This window comes from Trematomus bernacchii, unplaced genomic scaffold, assembly GCF_902827165.1.
Source record: "Trematomus bernacchii unplaced genomic scaffold, fTreBer1.1, whole genome shotgun sequence".
NCBI lineage: Eukaryota > Metazoa > Chordata > Actinopteri > Perciformes > Nototheniidae > Trematomus > Trematomus bernacchii.
Window position 1 is genome coordinate 962,075 of NW_022987709.1, and position 18,217 is coordinate 980,291.

The 18,217-nt window shown below is 48.3% G+C and overlaps 1 protein-coding gene across 1 annotated transcript; it reads left to right on the forward strand.

Moving 5' to 3' along the window:
- The first annotated feature begins 12,955 nt into the window (after positions 1-12,955).
- LOC117491055 lies at positions 12,956-16,319 on the forward strand. Its single transcript, XM_034140892.1, has 3 exons — positions 12,956-13,732; positions 13,924-14,278; positions 14,396-16,319. Exons 1-3 carry the CDS (start codon positions 12,956-12,958, stop codon positions 16,192-16,194), a joined length of 2,931 nt encoding a protein of 976 aa, XP_033996783.1. The 3' UTR covers positions 16,195-16,319.
- The last annotated feature ends 1,898 nt before the right edge of the window (positions 16,320-18,217 follow it).

Below are 18,217 nucleotides of genomic sequence, written 5' to 3' on the forward strand. Positions count from 1 at the left end.
CAGATAGTAATATTTAAAGACTGATTCCTCTTGGTTTATTCAATAGGACTACTGCGCTCTGGTCCATCTTTATCAATAAGTGATTATGTGCTACAGATCTACATTTACTTCTTGCAGTTGCACCTTCTAGATATAAGAATGTATTAGTCTTGCAGATACATAAGGTGGGCTTTTTCCTGCTAACATTTAAGGGATCTTTTGGAATATCAATGAAAATTCCTGTAGTTTAATCACAATTGGTGATTGCAGAATCTATGGGTAGGTCACAGAATGGTGGAGTCAAGCGAAATGTGGTTTTGAAACCACACACAAAACCCACTTTTTCAGCCCCAAATGGCAGACAGACAAAGTCAGCAACGCACATTTTGAAGAATGTAGCAGCCAAAGGGACAGATATTTAGTGCGAATGCTGTGCCACAGCATTCCACTATAGTTCTTCAAATCTTTATTCTTCCCCTTATTTCACCAATACTTTGGCTCTCCATAACTTCAGCTTATTTTCAGCTACAGAAACCATTCAAATATTAAACTATTCAGCCTTTTCAGGAATCGATGGGAAACCTTCAACTTTAAAAAACTATGTTATACTTTTTGAAATATTCAGCTTTTTAAACTTTTTTTAACATGGAAGTCAATGGGAGATGCCTTCAAATCCTCTTTTCCTACACCTTGCGCCAAATGCTACTCCTTCCACATACTTTCAGCTAGACACTTCATTCCAACTTTCAAATGATCACAACACCTTCAGCTATTCAAAATAGATTTTTATTTTTGATATCTTTTACACTTTTTGAGATGTTTAACTTAGTTTGGAGCTTGGTAGAGAGGCTTTCTTCAGATTTTAACATTAGTGTGGATGGAGCAGCTCGTTAAGTCTAGAGTGCTTTGATCTCAAAACAAAGTGCAGGAGTGCTTGAAATTCTTCCCCAAAAATGTTTTAAACTTGCCATAATTCCCAAACCCTACACTCCTCAGACATATTTTTTCATGAAAAACGTAGGAAAACCTCTCCTAGGTTGGAAAATAAAAAAATATTAAGAAAAAATATTAAACAAAATGCCTCTTGAGGGCATGAAGAGACAAAAAGTCCAGCTAGCTCCCAATTGATTCCCATGTTAAATCTTTCCGGAACTTTCTTCAGAACAGAGAGAAGTACACTTTAGACAAACTGCTCCCATCTCCACATTTTACACACAAAACAAAAAAAAACAACATATCAGTTCATTGGGGTTCCCTGATGCTCACGGTCTGGTCATTTTTGTATAGGAGCCATCGTTTTTGAACAGGTGGCAAAATGGTCAGATATAATCCTCAATGCATTCTTAATGGGACTCAGTGCTGCAGTTGGTAAATCGTCATAAGTCGTCACCATGGTAACCGATCAAGAGAAGAGAGAGAGGGCGATCAAGAGAAGAGAGAGAGGGCGATCAAGAGAAGAGAGAGAGGGTGATAGAAGAGTGAGAGGGTGATCAAGAGAAGAGAGAGAGGGCAATGAAGAGAAGAGAGAGAGGGCGAGCAAGAGAAGAGAGAGAGGGCGAGCAAGAGAAGAGAGAGAGAAGAGAGAGAGGGCGATGAAGAGAAGAGAGAGAGGGCAATCAAGAGAAGAGAGAGGGCGATCAAGAGGAGAGAGAGAGGGCGATCAAGAGAAGAGAGAGGGCGATCAAGAGAAGAGAGAGAGGGCGAGCAAGAGAAGAGAGAGAGGGCGAGCAAGAGAAGAGAGAGAGAAGAGAGAGAGGGCGATCAAGAGGAGAGAGAGAGGGCGATCAAGAGAAGAGAGAGAGGGTGATAGAAGAGTGAGAGGGCGATCAAGAGAAGAGAGAGAGGGCGATCAAGAGGAGAGAGAGTAATGTAACCTCCTAATGTAATGTATAACTCCTATGAAAATGTTCAAAAAGTGCTCAAACTTCACGTGTGCTAACAGTCCAGCCGTGAAGACATCTACGGGACAGTTTTGAGATTTCTTCAAATGCCGTTGCCATGGCAACACAATGCTCACTATGAAACACGGTTTTCTCAAAACTTCACAGGTTTGGTAACGATGCAGCCATCAACACATCTAAGCGTATTATGGGGTTGCCATGGCGACAGATAATTCACCATCAAGTTAGTTCAAAAGTTTGTAGTTCAAATATTCTGCTGCTTTCCCAAGCCTTTTTACTTTCTTTTCTCATCTTAATACAAATTCATTCACTACTACTTACATCTGATATTTAACTCCTTCAGCCTATTTTCAGCTGCAGAAACCATTCAACTATTACATTATTCAGCTATTTCAGGACATCAAGTCTATACATGTTTTTTTAAACCTTTTCTTTTAAATATTAAGCTTTTTCTGCATTTCTGTAGCTAAAAGCAGCTACCATTCAGCTAATAACATATTCAGCTTTTTCTGCATTTTCAGCTAAATTCAGCCACAAATGTTCACAGTTTACAGCATTCGCACGCATTTTCTGCAGGAAATGCATTTTCTAGTTACAGTCTGATTAGCAACTTGAGATGCAAGAGTAAAGATGGAGTTAAAAGCACCAGATTTTACCACATATGTTTTAGCTGGTAAATAGCTTTATTGTTGTGATCCTATAACCAATAGCATTGCAAGGTCGGCCAAAGCATTCAACCTATTTTGCGCGGACTGGTTACCTGTGACTGTGATTGGCCAATAGTACTTGGACCACAAATGGAAACCAGAATGCTTCCGATACTCATTTCCCCTTTTTCTACAGATTCTGCATTCATGTACAGACTTTGATGATATAGATTAGTTGAGACATAACCATGGCATCAATGTATCTTTTCTTTGGAGGGGTTGACTTTACAAATAAAAAGCCCCGTTTCTTTTTTGTATCTCCATGCTCCATGTTCCAAGTCTGTTTTCCATGTGAATCAAGCAAACAAATTGCTCTCGTCAGACACACATCAGTAGCGTGGTTCTGTTAGCTGAACGTTGTAGTCTGTAAATCAAATCCTGAGAACGTGAAGGAATGCTTGGAATTGCAGCCAGGTTCATCACCAACAGAAGATCTCGTTCATGTCATTTTAAATGTTAAACCTGCTCAGACTCACAACAGAAGATGTTCCGCTGACTGTGACCAAGCAAGCACACATTCTGGTGATGGGAGCCTGTCAAATGATAAGTTGCTTATTGTAATGCCTAAAGGGAAGTTCATACTGTATGCGTGTAGCAGATTACTAGAAGATGATGCAGCCTTTAATTGCAAAGATTCCCCTGTAAACATAGAGTTTTAATGGTAATATTTTAGCCTTACATGTACCCCTGGAGATCTTTGGATGACATTCTATAGATGCCATACATTTTCCTCCAGCTGCCTTTACTTGTTGAAGCTGAGTGCTACTTTTCTCAGCTCAGAAAGGCTGCAATAATACATCTCCATTTGCTGGATGCCTCTTTTCAGCTGGGACACATTTAGCACCTAGGGGTCTGACTATGATATGCCATTAGGCGCTTTCACACCGGAGTACTTTTCCCTTTTAGTTCCGATAGTTCCTGGGATTTTGCGTTCACACCAAAAAGAGAACTTAGTTAATGATAACTTTTCCCCCCTTTTCAGTCCCTGCTAGAGAGCAGGTACTTTCCTGGGGAGAAAAAAGGTCAAATTTCTGATTGGCTGGGCGAATTGCAAACCACACCCCAACTCCGGGGACTTCGGGTGGCAGTATACGCCGTGAAGTTGTTTGCGGCCTGCCAGTAAACCCAAAGCAGAAGAAGAAGTGACGTCAGCGGCTTCATTTGCCTAATCTTCCCTCAGGGAACTTATTCCGGTGTGAACGCGATCTGCTCTTTAGTTCCATGGGGGAACTAAGTGCTGGGAACTAAGTGCTGGGAACTAAGTACTGGGAACTAAGTACGGCAAAGTACTTGGTGTGAAAGCGGCTATTATTTTAGTCTGGTTCATGCTCAAACAGATCATATATCAGACATTTCGTCTTGCCACTGATGTCAGCCCATGTAAGACAAGAGCCCCCACCATAGTGGAGGATTGTTAGGAGTTCTGTGGGTGAAAGGTTATGATGACGTGACTCCAGGCAGGGGCAAGTAAGAAAAGCTTCACGGAGAGTATGATTCCTGGGGGCGCTCAAGTGTGTGAAAACAAAGACAATTGGAATCCTGCGTACGTGTACGCATTCCACACACATCTGGAGTTCTGCAGGAATAACTGTTGCCTTTATCACTATGCTTTCACCACTTTGACTCCCAGCAACTGTGAATGTTTCTTACTCTCCACTGCATTAGTCACATTTCATCCAGCACAAATACCAATGGACTTGATATAATGTTGTTTGTCAGCAAACTTTACTGTCACGTGAAATCAGCTTCATTGTTGAAGTGCCGCCTTCTCATGTGCTGATTGGCTCTTCTTGAAATTTCTTGCATTTTTAAAGTTACTATTTGTATTATAATGTGAGTAAATGAATGTATCTAGCAGCAATAAAGGGAACAATTACAGTGTTTCCCCTAGGTTTACTGCCTTGGCAGGGTGCTGCAAAGTTTTTTTTTTAATCCTCTGGAGCAGAGAGGATCTGTGTATTATTATTGTTATCGTACAGTAACAAAGTATTTGTACATTAAAAAGTAATAAAGTACAGTGTTACACTGTACTGTATTACTTTTATTCAAACTGTGTTCCCTTCTTATCATGTAGCCTACACTTCTTCCTTTCATTGATACATTTAAATCACCTGACTACAGCATATAACATACCTGCTGCAACCCTGTGCTGCTTCTCTCTGCCTCATCCTGTATTGCTGGAGGCAGCTCCACCTCATCTGATCTCTGATATGAAAGCAATCGTGTTATGATCATATTGAGCTATTGGTGTGAGTCTAACATTAAACAAGCAGTCTGCTTGTCATACATTGCTGACGATACATTTTAAGAGGCAATTTGTTGAGTCACTGCCGCTAAATGCCGGTAGCATCAAGCTAGCAAATCCTGCATTAGCCTCACATCAACAGGTGCAGAACATCCAATTATCCTGAGCTAATTTACTGAATAAACCAACTCACATCTCCTGTCTTTTTTTTCACCCAACTCATTAGACTATTCTTCTGCTGGCGTTTCATTGTTGTTTTCTCTGTCAAATTCAATACTGTAGTTCAAAACCGCGGTACCTGCTCACCATCTGTGAGCTATTTTTAGAATGCGCACGTTCGTTGTCGCGTTCGCGCGCGTCCACCTGGGCAGGCTGTGTGTGTCCTTCTCCTCCGTGACGATAACGGCTTGAGGTTAAAAAATAATAATAAACGAATTTGAAACTGGGGGGGGGGGGACACAAACGGGCAGACAGCAGAGCTCGGGGCAATAATGCAGATTTGTTTGACTTTTTTACACTTTGTTGTTCTCCTCCTTTCCTCCGCTCTTGTCTCTGATTGTGAGTGTGTGCATTCGTGTGTGTGTGTGTGTGTGTGTGTGTGTGTGTGTGTGTGGGGGGGGGGGGAGCGGAGCCCCGCCCTTCAGAAACAGAGCGAAGGGAGAATGTGAATACGCAAAGCAGTGGACACTGAAACATGCACATACATTGGATAAATAACATAGGCGTTTAGTTTATTTAATAAAAGAGCACATGTTCAATGTGAAAAGTGACCGTAGATAGATTACTTCAGTTGCAATTTGGTGCTATATATTTTTTTTTAATATATATTTCAGGCGGGGCGTGGGGCTCCGTTGGCAGGGCGCAGCGCCCCGCCAATGCCCCTTTCACACCGGCGCTTTTCCAGCTCCTGCTGGGAGCTAGAGCCTGAAAAGCGCCGGTTTTTCCTGTTCACACCGCAGCGGCGGCGCGTCATAGCTCCGGAATGCGGTTCACTTCCAGCTCCAAAAAGTTGTCGGTCCAGAGGCAAGAGCTTCGGAGCTATGACGCGGCGTCGCTTACGTCGAGGCGTGCAGGAAACCTTACTTTGACCATCCGTTCGCTGTTATTGATCATTGTGGAGAGCAGGCAGACGTTTTGTTTGTTATTATAGCAGCTATCGGATGGAATTAATACATGGGCTGTACAGGTTGTCATGTCCGACTATCACAAGTAGAATCATAATGAAAAATACGCCGGTAAAAAGTGCCTGGAGAAAACGGCTTAGCAAGTAGTCAGTTTAGCTTCGGTTGCTATGCTAACATCACCCATGTTATACCAGAGAAACTTTCATAACAGCGTTGTGATGCCAAACAGCGTCAATTCAGACTGACACACATTCACTTAAGGGGAACTGGGGATATGTATCAGCTGCTTGTGTGACAGTCAGACAGTGAATACTTTAGAGCCGTGTGAGCTAACCCGGAGCTAACGGGAGAATACACTCCCGTAGAAGAGCAGCCAGCACTGCAGCGGTCGGTAAATGCCGCTGAAACACATTAATAAACAATGAACCACGGCACTCTGGAGAAAAGTATAAGGTTGGAGAAGTCGTTATTTAATTTAATCTGGCTTCGTATGATTAAAAGCAACACGATCGTCGACCCGACGCAGTCCCCGGCCCGTTGTTGTTGTGGGAGAAAATCTCTCGGCAGTGTGAACAGAGCGGGAGCTGAAAAGGGAAACCGGAGCTGAACCAGAAAAGCTCTCGCTAGGAGCTAGAAAGGGAAAAGCGCTGGTGTGAAAGCCGCACAAGACAATAGGCTTGTTTGAGACAAGCGAGACCTGCGCAGACCTGCGCAATTGCGATCAACGTCTTGCTAGTGCGTTGCATGATGGTTAGTCATTTTGTCCGACTTGCTCTGGAGGCTGCCTACATGAGACGTTGAAATCTCGCGGGACAAAGACGCCCGCAGACTTGAGAGCGAGGCGCGGCGAGGCGGCGCAGTTTCTCTCCACGGGCTGCGGAAGCGAAATGCTTGATGGGAAACGACTTGCTGGTATCTCGAGCTGAGCGCTCATTGGTGGGTTTTACCCCGTGCTGGTGATGAAACTCTCCATTGGCTCGGCAAAAGTGTGTTGTTGTTTTGTGTCAGTTTTACGTCGCCACTTCCATTCACATTTTTCATCATTGTTCCACAATGTTTATCATCATTAAATGAATATCTATATATTTGTATACTATACTTGCACTGCTTACCGTTGTCATACTTTATATATCTTAGCATATTCATACAACACACTGTTCATACTGGCTAGGCTACTGTGTATCTAGTGTATTCATACCCCTCACTGTTTATTCTTCATTCAATTCATTCTATATTTTATTCTGTAGATTGTGTACATTACTTTTCACTTTACTGCTTGTTGCACTCCTGGTTAGAAGCTAAACTGCATTTCGTTGTCTCCTGTAATCTGTGCAATAACAATAAAGTTGAATCTAATCTTGAGCAGGAACAAATGTATTTACTTAGTACATATCTGATATTAACGATTAAACACATTTGTCCATTCTTTATCAATCAATCAATCAATGTTTATTTATATAGCCCAATATCACAAATGTTAAATTTGTCTCAGTGGACTTCACAGTTTGTACAGAATATCAGTATAACAATACGACACCCTCTGTCCTTACGTTTCACATCATACAAGGAAACACTTCCAGAGAAACCCCCACAGTTTAAAGGGGAAATGGGAGAAACCTCAGGGAGAGCAACAGAGGAGGGATCCCTCTCCCAGGACGGACAGACGTGCAATAGATGCCGTGTGCATTTATAAATGCAAACCGAGTCAAGCCGACTCCGGAGGTGGCGGTATGCACCTTAAAGTTGTTTGAAATCCGCCAAAAAACCGAGAGAAGAAGAAGAAGAAGAAGAAGAAGCCGACTCCGAGCTGTCCGACTTCAGGCGAGCTTTTTGAGACCTCCCCCGGCTGCGATCGGCTATTCTCGTCTACTTTCGAGGCGAGCCGCAGCTCGTCTCAAACAAGCCTAATGGTAGGGGAAACACTGAATTACCATATTACCATATACCAAATTACCAAACTACCATAATCTCCATCCCCGATGTTTCTTCATTTGAACACCTGGTCTTCAAACTCTCTGGTCCCACTCCCCTGGGGCCTCATTTATAAAGGGATATACGCTCAAAAAATGGCGTACGCCAGTTTCTACGCAATGTTTGCGATTTATAAAATACTAACTTGACGGGAAAATGTGCTGTCCTCCACGCAAACTCTAACCCATGCGTACGCACTAAGCACACAAACGGGAGAGACGAGAAACTGCGACACCGTTGGCAGAAGGAAGAATGGAGAGAAATATGTGGAAATAATACCATAAATAAAATGTTACCTCTCATTTATCAAATATGAAGAATTCATTTTCAAACATTGATTAAAGCCAATCTTAAAATGATTAAACAAACGCCTGTTTGAGACTCCTCAGTGCACACAAAAACATAACTTGGAGAAATATATAAATACGGATATGTTATTTAAAACCACCTCGAATATGTTGTGTTACTGTTATGAAATGTTTTCTCATAAATTATGCGGTAAGCAGGAGGACAGAATTACGTCTAAACTGACGCCGTTTTGCATTTCTATAGGTTGTAGATACGAGCATGGTTTTATATACTATCACGTTTAATCGTGTTTTATGCCGTTTGCCAAGACTTGATAAGTCGCTCGTAAAACACAGGAGGTATGGAAACTAAGCACACCATATGTGGTAAATTGTACAGCTAATACACAACACATAAGTTGTATTTCCTTTAACTGGTGGATTATGGATATATAGTTGCTGATCGACAGCTGGAACACAAACCACCAAATACAACAAAATAATTCAGATCCAGTCGTCATGACTCCACTCCGGAGGGATTCCCCGATCATTTCTAACAGTTTCTCATCAAGGGGGTGTCTCCTGTCCCCGGGACAAACACACTGCCTGAGGAAGGTTATGTGTATTTCTTTGTCATTAACTTTTTTCGGACCACTTATTTATTTATTTTGGTGACGATCCGACCTCCATGCTGCTACTCTGGTTCAAACTGCATCCACCAAACAATATGATTTATCTCGACCTCCTCAAAATAACCTAAATCTGACACGGTGTGAGATGTCTTTTTTAGCTGTTCTATCGTCATTCCCTGCGATCTTCTTCATGCAGTCAGTCAAAATGAATGAATGAATGGGCGTTTCTTTGACTATTTATAGGCAAATATGGGCGTTACGAGTCGATTGTGATTTATAAAGGGAAACAGGCGTAGGAAGTGCCGTACGCACTTACCTCGCCGGTACGCAAGGTTTTGTGAATCGGAAAATGGCAGAACATTTATGTACCTATTTTTGTGCTTTGTACTACGTAAGCAACCTTCCTACGTCAATCCTACGCAAGGCGTTATAAATGAGGCCCCTGGTCACAGTCATCATCTACCGTCCGCCGAAGCCAAACACCTCCTTTCTCTCCGACCTCTCTGACATTCTCACTCAGCTTTCTGCCATATCCCCATCTGTTCTCCTCTTAGGTGATTTTAACATTCATGTTGACGACCCGACCTGCAAATATGCCTCTGAATCTATGGAAACCCTTCACTGCTGCAACTTCTCTCAACACATCAACTTCCCAACACACAGCTGTGGTCACATCCTGGACTTGGTCTGCTCCACTGGTCTCACCATCCATCATCTGTCCAGCCTCAATCTTCACATCTCTGATCACCTGGCCATCATCATGGACATCAACATCCCCATCCCCGCCCAAAAGCAAAAACAAACAATAACCTACAGAAATCTAAAATCCATCTCACCTTCAGCAATCACTGCCTCCATTACCTGCAAGATGTCTGTCTCCCCCCCCCCACTTTCTGAAAACCCATCTGAACTTGTGGACTATTATAACAGCACCAGTTAACTGGCCCCCACAAAAACTAAACATGTCTCTTTCATACACTCTGCCCCCTGGTATACCCCCGAACTCCGCCAAATGAAATCAAGGAAACGTCAACTGGAACGCCAACACAAGAAAACCACAGTCCATCTACAAATCTACAAAGACTATCTCCAGCAGTACAGTAACGCACTCAAAGCAGCCCGGTCTAATTACTACTCACAACTCATTCAGTCTGGCTCCAGCAACCCCAAGCGTCTGTTCTCCACCATCAGCAAACTTCTCAAACCCTGTGACAACGCCACCTCATCCTTCACCACGGAACAGTCCAACTCCTTCCTCTCGTTTTTCCAAACCAAAATCAGCAACATTTACAGCAATCTGACACCCTCATCAGCACCCCCCACCTCCCCTCCTGGCTCCCCCCCCCTTCACCTCACAGCCCCTGTCCCACTTCTCCCCTGTGACCCCCATGCAACTGTCCCACTTCATGACTGGAATTAACTCCACCTGCACACTTGACCCAATGCCCTCCACATTTGTTAAAGAGAGTCTTCCTGCCATCTCCCAACTCATCGCCACCATCATTAACTCCTCCCTCAGATCTGGATCAGTTCCCCCCTCTCTCAAACTGGCTGCTGTCACACCCATTCTCAAAAGACCTGGACTCACACCTGACATCATGTCCAACTTCCGGCCCATCTCAAATCTCCCCTTTCTGTCAAAAATACTTGAACATGTCATTGCCTCACAACTTAAATCCCACCTCAGCTCCAATGACCTCTTTGAGCCATTTCAATCCGGTTTCCGATCAAAACACAGCACCGAAACAGCTCTTCTCATAATCACTAACGACCTCCTCCTCTCCTCTGACTCCGGCAACCTGAACATCCTCATCCTCCTCGACCTCACCGCAGCATTCGACACCATCAACCACACCATCCTGCTGTCCCTCCTCGAATCATCACTCAACATCACCGACACTGCACTCTCCTGGCTGACATCAGTTTATCAACATCAATAACTGCACCTCCTCCACTGCTCCTCTGTCCCAAGGCGTCCCCCAGGGTTCGGTGCTTGGCCCCCTCCTCTTCATCCTTTACATGCTCCCCCTTGGCAAGATCATTCGTCGCCACAACCTTCAATTTCACTGCTACGCCGATGACCTCCAACTTTATATCTCAACAAAAACCATCACCCCCACAACACACTCCACTCTTACCAACTGTCTCTCAGAAATAAAAGCATGGATGCAAACAAACTATCTCCAACTGAACAGTGCCAAATCAGACATCATCATCATCGGCCCCCCATCCCGTACCAAAACCATCCAGAATTTCAATTTCACCCTTGACGGCAACACTCTATCCCCTCCTCATATCCGCAAACTCTGAGTCATCTTCAACAGTCAGCTCAAATTCAATCACCACATAAATCACATCACCAGGGGCCTCATTTATAAAGGGATATACGCTCAAAAAATGGCGTACGCCAGTTTCTACGCAATGTTTGCGATTTATAAAATACTAACTTGACGGGAAAATGTGCGGTCCTCCACGCACACTCTGACCCATGCATACGCACTAAGCAAAACAACGGGAGAGCCGAGAAACTGCGACACCGTTGGCAGAAGGAAGAATGGAGAGAAATATGTGGAAATAATACCATAAATAAAATGTTACCTCTCATTTATCAAATATGAAGAATTCATTTTCAAACATTGATTAAAGCCAATCTTAAAATGATTAAACAAACGCCTGTTTGAGACTCCTCAGTGCACACAAAAACATAACTTGGAGAAATAAATAAATACGGAAATGTTATTTAAAACCACCTCGAATATGTTGTGTTAATGTCATGAAATGTTTTCTCATAAATGATGCGGTAAGCAGGAGGACAGAATAACGTCTAAACTGACGCCGTTTTGCATTTCTATAGGTTGTAGATACGAGCATGGTTCTATTTCGTCCCTACTGACCGCCAGAGGCGGTGCTTTTAGCACTGGATATGTCCATCGTGCGCATGCGCAGTACGAGTACCAATATCAACAAAGTCACCTGTGACCCACGTGACACCGGCTATATCAGCCCGTGTCATCAGAGGATCTGTTCCTTTCATCTTCTCGCTGCGCGAGAGTACCGTGGCTACACTATTGTAGCCTACAGCGTTCAGTTGGAACGTTTGGATTTAAGGATTTCTCTGCATCCAGCTGGCTGCGTGTAGCTTCGCGACTGATCCAGTCGGAGCCGCGGGATTACCCGTCCTCCAGGAGCTGCGGCCGGCTGCGCAGAAAACTTCAACGGACAGGTTGGTGTCGGCTTGGTCGGTGACGGCAGTGTTTCCACTCCCTCTCCCAGCTAGGTTGTCCTGATTTCTGTCTTGGTTGCTACCTGGCTTGAACTTTCTGGTGACGGTAGCGTTTCCGCCCCCTCTCCCAGGAGTTGCCCTTGTTGCGTTCTCTGTACTTTTCTGATAGCGCGGCGTTGCGCCAAGCTATCATTAGCATCCTGAGTTCCAGCTTGTGTTGTGTCCTCTTGTTTAGCTAGTTAGCAGTAGCGCGGCTCAGCCTAACTGTGTCCTGCCTGGTCAGCCACTTTGGCTGACGCTTGAGGTAAGCACCGGATTACCCGTGCTGGTTTTTCTTTAGAAGCAGTTTCCTTAGCTTGTTTCGCTATTTTACTCAACCAGTGAAGGCAGTGTTTTCACCCCCGCTCCTGGTAAGAGTGTTCCTTGACTGTGAGCAGCAGCCGGCTGGCTAGCTGCCCTGTTAAGCTTCCTTATTTGGTAGCTCTGTGCTTCGTTTACTTAGCTAGGTGAAGGCAGTGCTCTCGCTCCCCGCTCCTTCTGCTAGTAGCTTCGCGCTTTCGTTTACTCAGCTAGGTGAAGGCAGTGCTCTCGCTCCCCGCTCCCTCTGCTGGTAGCTCCGTGCTTCGTTTACTCAGCTAGGTTAAGGCAGTGCTCTCGCTCCCCGCTCCCTCTGCTAGTAGCTTTGCACTTTCATTTACTTAGCTAGGTGAAGGCAGTGCTCTCGCTCCCCGCTCCCTCTGCTAAGTAACGCGGGTGTACCCCATTACACCCCTCTCGTGTTCGGCGAGTAGGAGCAGGGCTCTACTCCTTCCGTTCAGCAGGTAACTGGTGAAGGCTGTGTTCTCGCACCCCGCTCCCGGTTACGCTGCATCCGGCTACCTACATGATGGCTCATCCATGTAGCGCCTGTATGGCTTCTCTCGAGCCCGAGGATGGCCACAACCGCTGCCCCTCTTGCCTTGGTCTCGAGCATTTGAGGGAGGGTCTCACGCAGGACGCCTGCATGAACTGTAGCTGCATGCCTTGGGCGCTTAGAGCGGCCAGAGTCGCAGAGGAGCGTCTGGCAGAAGCCAACGGACACCTCTCCTTGTCGCATCTTCCCCTAGGTCAGTTTGGCCGTTCCCGGCGACCCGAGGGAGCGATGGCTACGGGTTCGCCCCCTAACAGGCTGTCCTCTAAGGTGGATCGGTTAGCCGCCGACATGGACATGATGAAGTCGCTCCTCTTAGCCCTTCAACCAGGGGCCGGTATAGGGGCTGCTGGCTTGCCGCCTGCCCCTCCTTCGGTTGCCGCACCTCTGCATGAGGATGCCATGTCACTAGCGGCCTCGGCTAACCTCTTCAACGAAGAGGTGGAGGACGAGGCCCCGCTCACTTCCGGGGAGGCTTCCCACTCCTCTGCTCAGGGCTCTCTGCAGGGCGTGGAGGACGCCTCCATGGCGGCCATTATTCGTGCGGCCCTGGCACACTTGCAGCTTCCTGTTCCGCAGGCCGACGCGGCTCAGGCTAGCGCCTTCTTCAGGCGTAGCCCCTCTGATAGCCGGACCCTGGCTGCCATGCAGGATCCGGCGAGGGTGGGGCTGGGTCGCATGCCACCCATCGAGCCTGCCATCGCCTCCCTGATTCTGGCTCCTGATGAGGCCCTAAGGCTGACGAACTGCTCTGTAAGGCCTACGACGCAGCGGCACGCATGGGTCGTATCGGGAACTCTCTCTCCCATCTAATGCTGGCCGCCTCCGCCTCTCTGCAGCAGGCTCCGGCTGAGCCTTCTTTGCTGGGCCTCAGTGACGCTTCACTGCAGGCCTTTGCCCTAATGACTAGGGAATTGGGACGAGTTATGTCCCTACTGGTGCAGACTCGACGCCAGGTTTGGCTGGCTCAGTCACCACTAACGGAGACATGTAGGAGTGTCCTCCGCGGCGTGCCGGTCGAACCAGGGGAGCTGTTTGGAGCAGCTGCCCTGGCGGCACTAGAGCGTGCTGCCCAAGCTAGACAGACCAGGCAGCAGCTCTCGGGTCTACGTAGGCCTGTGCCTACTCCCAGCAGGCCCAGGGGCCCCTCTAGCAGCCGCACTCTGCCACTGGCTTTCAGTGGTGGTCTGCGGAGGTCCCAGCGGTCTACTCAACCGCCTCCTAATGACTTTCGTGCCCCCGGTCGCCAGCCCTCTAGGCAGCCCCGGGCCCCACAGCCTTACCGCCGCCCCCCAAGGGGTCGGGGGGCTAGGCCCTGAAGTCCCTGGGCCGGTCGTCGGCTGCTTTTCCCAGCAGCAGCTCAGCTACTGGGCTGCCTGTACTACCGACCCTTGGGTGGTTTCCACCCTAACCCAGGGATACGAATTGCAGTTTCGACGCCGGCCCCTAGCCTTCGGCCGGTTGTCAGCGACCCGGCGAAGGCCTTAGCTCTGGCCCAAGAGCTGTCCGTCCTCTTGGCCAAGGGCGCAATCGAGCCAGTGGACCCCCTGCTTCAGTCCGGGGGGTTCTACTCGGCGTACTTTCTGGTGAGCAAGAAAGTCGGCGGATTTCGTCCAGTACTGGACCTCAGAGGAATCAACAGATTCCTGAGGGTGCTGCCCTTCCACATGCTGACCACAGCAGACACCCTCTGTGTTGTCACACAGGGGGAGTGGTTCACAACCGTGGACTTAAGGGACGCCTACTTCCACGTGCCGATTGCGGCCCACCACCGGAAGTTCCTGAGGTTTGCCTTTCAGGACCAGCATTATCAGTTCCGGGTGCTTCCCTTCGGTCTCTCCCTCTCTCCAAGGGTGTTTACCAGGGTCGTGGCGGCAGCTCTCGCACCCCTGCAGGCACAGGGCATGAAGGTCCTGCCGTACCTAGACGACTGGCTGGTTTGTGCGCCGTCCCGGTCCCAAGTGGCCCAGGATACGGCGCGCCTCTTATGTCACGTAGCCCGGTTGGGCCTGACAGTAAACACCGGGAAGAGCTGCCTGGTCCCCTCCCAACGGGTCACTTACCTGGGGTTGGTCCTAGACTCGGTCGCCATGAGGGCTTGCCTAACACCTCGTCGTGTGGACGATATTTCCCACCTTCTCCCCCTCTTCAGGCTGGGCAAGAATGTGCCTTACATTCAGTTCCTCCGGCTCTTGGGCAGACTGACGGCTGCCTCAGCCGTTGTGCCCTTAGGTCTGCTGTCGCTGCGCCCTATGCAGATATGGCTGAACAGCCTTCACTTGGACGCCAAGTGGCACAGGCACAGGAGGGTCAGGGTGTCGCGCCAGTGCCTTCACTCTCTGTCACGCTGGAGAAACAGGGCCTATCTTCTGATGGGAGCGCCCATGGGCGCCATCCCATCCCGCCGGGAGACTGTCACTGTAGATGCATGTCTCTCAGGGTGGGGTGCTGTGTGGCAGGGCAGGACTGTTCAGGGTCTGTGGTCCGCCCAGGAAGGTGCATATCACATCAACGTGCTAGAGCTTCGCGCTGTGCTGCTTGCGCTCAGGCACTTTTTACCCCAACTGACGGACAGGCATGTGCTTGTTCGTTCGGACAACATGTCCGCGGTTTCCCAGATCAACCACCAGGGGGGCACCAGGTCCGTACAGCTGCTCCGGGTTTCACAGAGCCTCTTGTCTTGGGCGTCTCCCCGCTTGGCCAGCCTGCGGGCAGTCTTTCTACCAGGGGACCAAAATCAGGTGGCAGATTTCCTCTCTCGGCACAAACCTCCACCAGGGGAGTGGAGGCTTCACCCAGAAGTGGTGGAGACAATCTGGAGCCTTTTCGGCAGGGCCGAGGTGGACCTCTTTGCCTCGGAGGAGTCGAGGCACTGCCCCCTCTGGTTCTCCTGGGCAGAGGTGACCAGCCCAATGGGGCAGGATGCTCTGGCACACGACTGGCCAGACAGTCTCCTGTACGCCTTCCCGCCGCAGCCGCTGTTATTACAGAAGCTTCAGAGGGTCCTTACTCAGGGGCACAGGCTCCTTCTGGTCGCCCCCCGCTGGCCGGGGAGAGTTTGGTTCCCGCTGCTACGCAGTCTCTGCTGCGGCCCACCATGGCGCCTCCCCGACAGGAAGGACCTTCTGTCACAGCTCAGGGGTCAGATCTGGCATCCCGACCCTCACCGCCTCCAGCTCTGGGCTTGGCCTCTGCAGGGCCCAACCCACTGTTGAGCGCTTTTTCGGCATCGGTCAGGGAAACTATCCTGAATGCCAGAGCACCATCCACTCGAGCACAGTACGAGTGCAAATGGAAGCTCTTCTCCCACTGGTGTTTGGGTAAGGCTGAGAATCCGGGGCATTGCTCTGCAGTCCCTTCTGGATAGTGGACGTTCTCACTCCACTTTGAAGGTATATACGGCTGCTATCTCTGCCCAACATGTCGAGGTCGACGGCGCCACGGTGGGGCGCCACAGGTCGGTGTCCCTCTTCCTGAGGGGGGCCTTACGGCATCGTCCCCCTAGTACCCCGAGGGCTCCGGCTTGGGACCTGCCCCTAGTGCTAGATGCCCTATCATCTCCTCCCTTCGAGCCCCTGGCCCATGTAGGGCTTAAGTGGCTGTCCTTGAAGGCAGCATTTCTGCTTGCCATAACCTCAGGGAAGCGAGTTGGGGAGTTGCATGCCCTCTGCGTGAGCGATACATGCCTGAGGTGGAACTCCGATGGCTCGGGTGTTGCCCTCTGGCCGAATGTGGCGTTCCTGCCCAAGGTGCTTCCACTTGCCCACTCCAATCGGCCCATCCAGCTGGCACGCTTTAACGTCCCACAGGAGAGCCGCACGCCTGAGTTGCTGTGCCCTGTGCGTGCCCTGAGAGCGTATGTCGATGCTACGGCCTGTGTACGGCAGTCAGAGCAGCTCTTCGTTTGCCACGGCGGCATTAGGAAGGGTTGTGCTCTCTCCAAGCAGCGGCTGTCCCACTGGGTTGTCGATACAATCGCACATGCCTATGGGGCCAGTGGCCGCCCCCTGCCATCAGGGGTGAGATGCCACTCTACAAGGAGCGTCTCAACGTCTTGGGCCGCCCTGAGAGGAGTGCCCCTGGAGACCATCTGCGCCGCGGCGTCTTGGGCGTCTTCCGGCACATTCTCCAGGTTCTACCGGGTCAATGTCGCCACTCCCCATCCTTTGGGCGTGGTCCTGTTGCCAAGCTCCGCTGCTTCCAGCTAGGTGAGTATTTGGTTTCTTCATGACATGGTTGGTATAAGTCATCCAGTGCTAAAAGCACTGCCTCTGGCGGTCAGTAGGGACGAAATAGAACGATAGTTACGTCTGTAACTACGGTTCTATGAGTCCCGGATGACCGCCAGAGTTTCCTGTCACTCAGAATTCTTGTGTGCTCGCGAGAAGATTCTGGGAACAGATCCTCTGATGACACGGGCTGATATAGCCGGTGTCACGTGGGTCACAGGTGACTTTGTTGATATTGGTACTCGTACTGCGCATGCGCACGATGGACATATCCAGTGCTAAAAGCACCGCCTCTGGCGGTCATCCGGGACTCATAGAACCGTAGTTACAGACGTAACTATCGTTTTATATACTATCACGTTTAATCGAGTTTTATGCCGTTTGCCAAGACTTGATAAGTCGCTCGTAAAACACAGGAGGTATGGAAACTAAGAACACCATATGTGGTAAATTGTACAGCTAATATAACACAACACATTAGTTGTATTTCCTTTAACTGGTGGATTATGGATATACTGTATAGTTGCTGATCGACAGCTGGAACACAAACCACCAAATACAACAAAATAATTCAGATCCAGTCGTCATGACTCCACTCCGGAGGGATTCCCCGATCATTTCTTACAGTTTCTCATCAAGGGAGTGTCTCCTGTCCCCGGGACAAACACACTGCCTGAGGAAGATTATGTGTATTTTTTTTGTCTTTAACTTTTTTCGGACCACTTATTTATTTATTTTGGTGACGATCCGACCTCCATGCTGCTACTCTGGTTCAAACTGCATCCACCAAACAATATGATTTATCTCGACCTCCCCAAAATAACCCAAATCTGACACAGTGTGAGATGTCTTTTTTAGCTGTTCGGTCGTCATTTCCTGGGATCTTCTTCATGCAGTCAGTCAAAATGAATGAATGAATGGGCGTTTCTTTGACTATTTATAGGCAAATATGGGCGTTACGTGAAGCCTGCAAAAGCTGCGCCGCATTTCGAGTCGATTGTGATTTATA

Coding starts and splice junctions, on each gene's coding strand:
- LOC117491055 (XM_034140892.1), top strand. CDS start 12,956: ATGGCTCATCCATGTAGCGCCTGTATGGCTTCTCTCGAGCCCGAGGAT. Junction 13,733..13,923: donor TAAGGCTGACGAACTGCTCT/GTAAGGCCTACG, acceptor CTACTGGTGCAG/ACTCGACGCCAGGTTTGGCT. Junction 14,279..14,395: donor TTACCGCCGCCCCCCAAGGG/GTCGGGGGGCTA, acceptor ACCCTAACCCAG/GGATACGAATTGCAGTTTCG.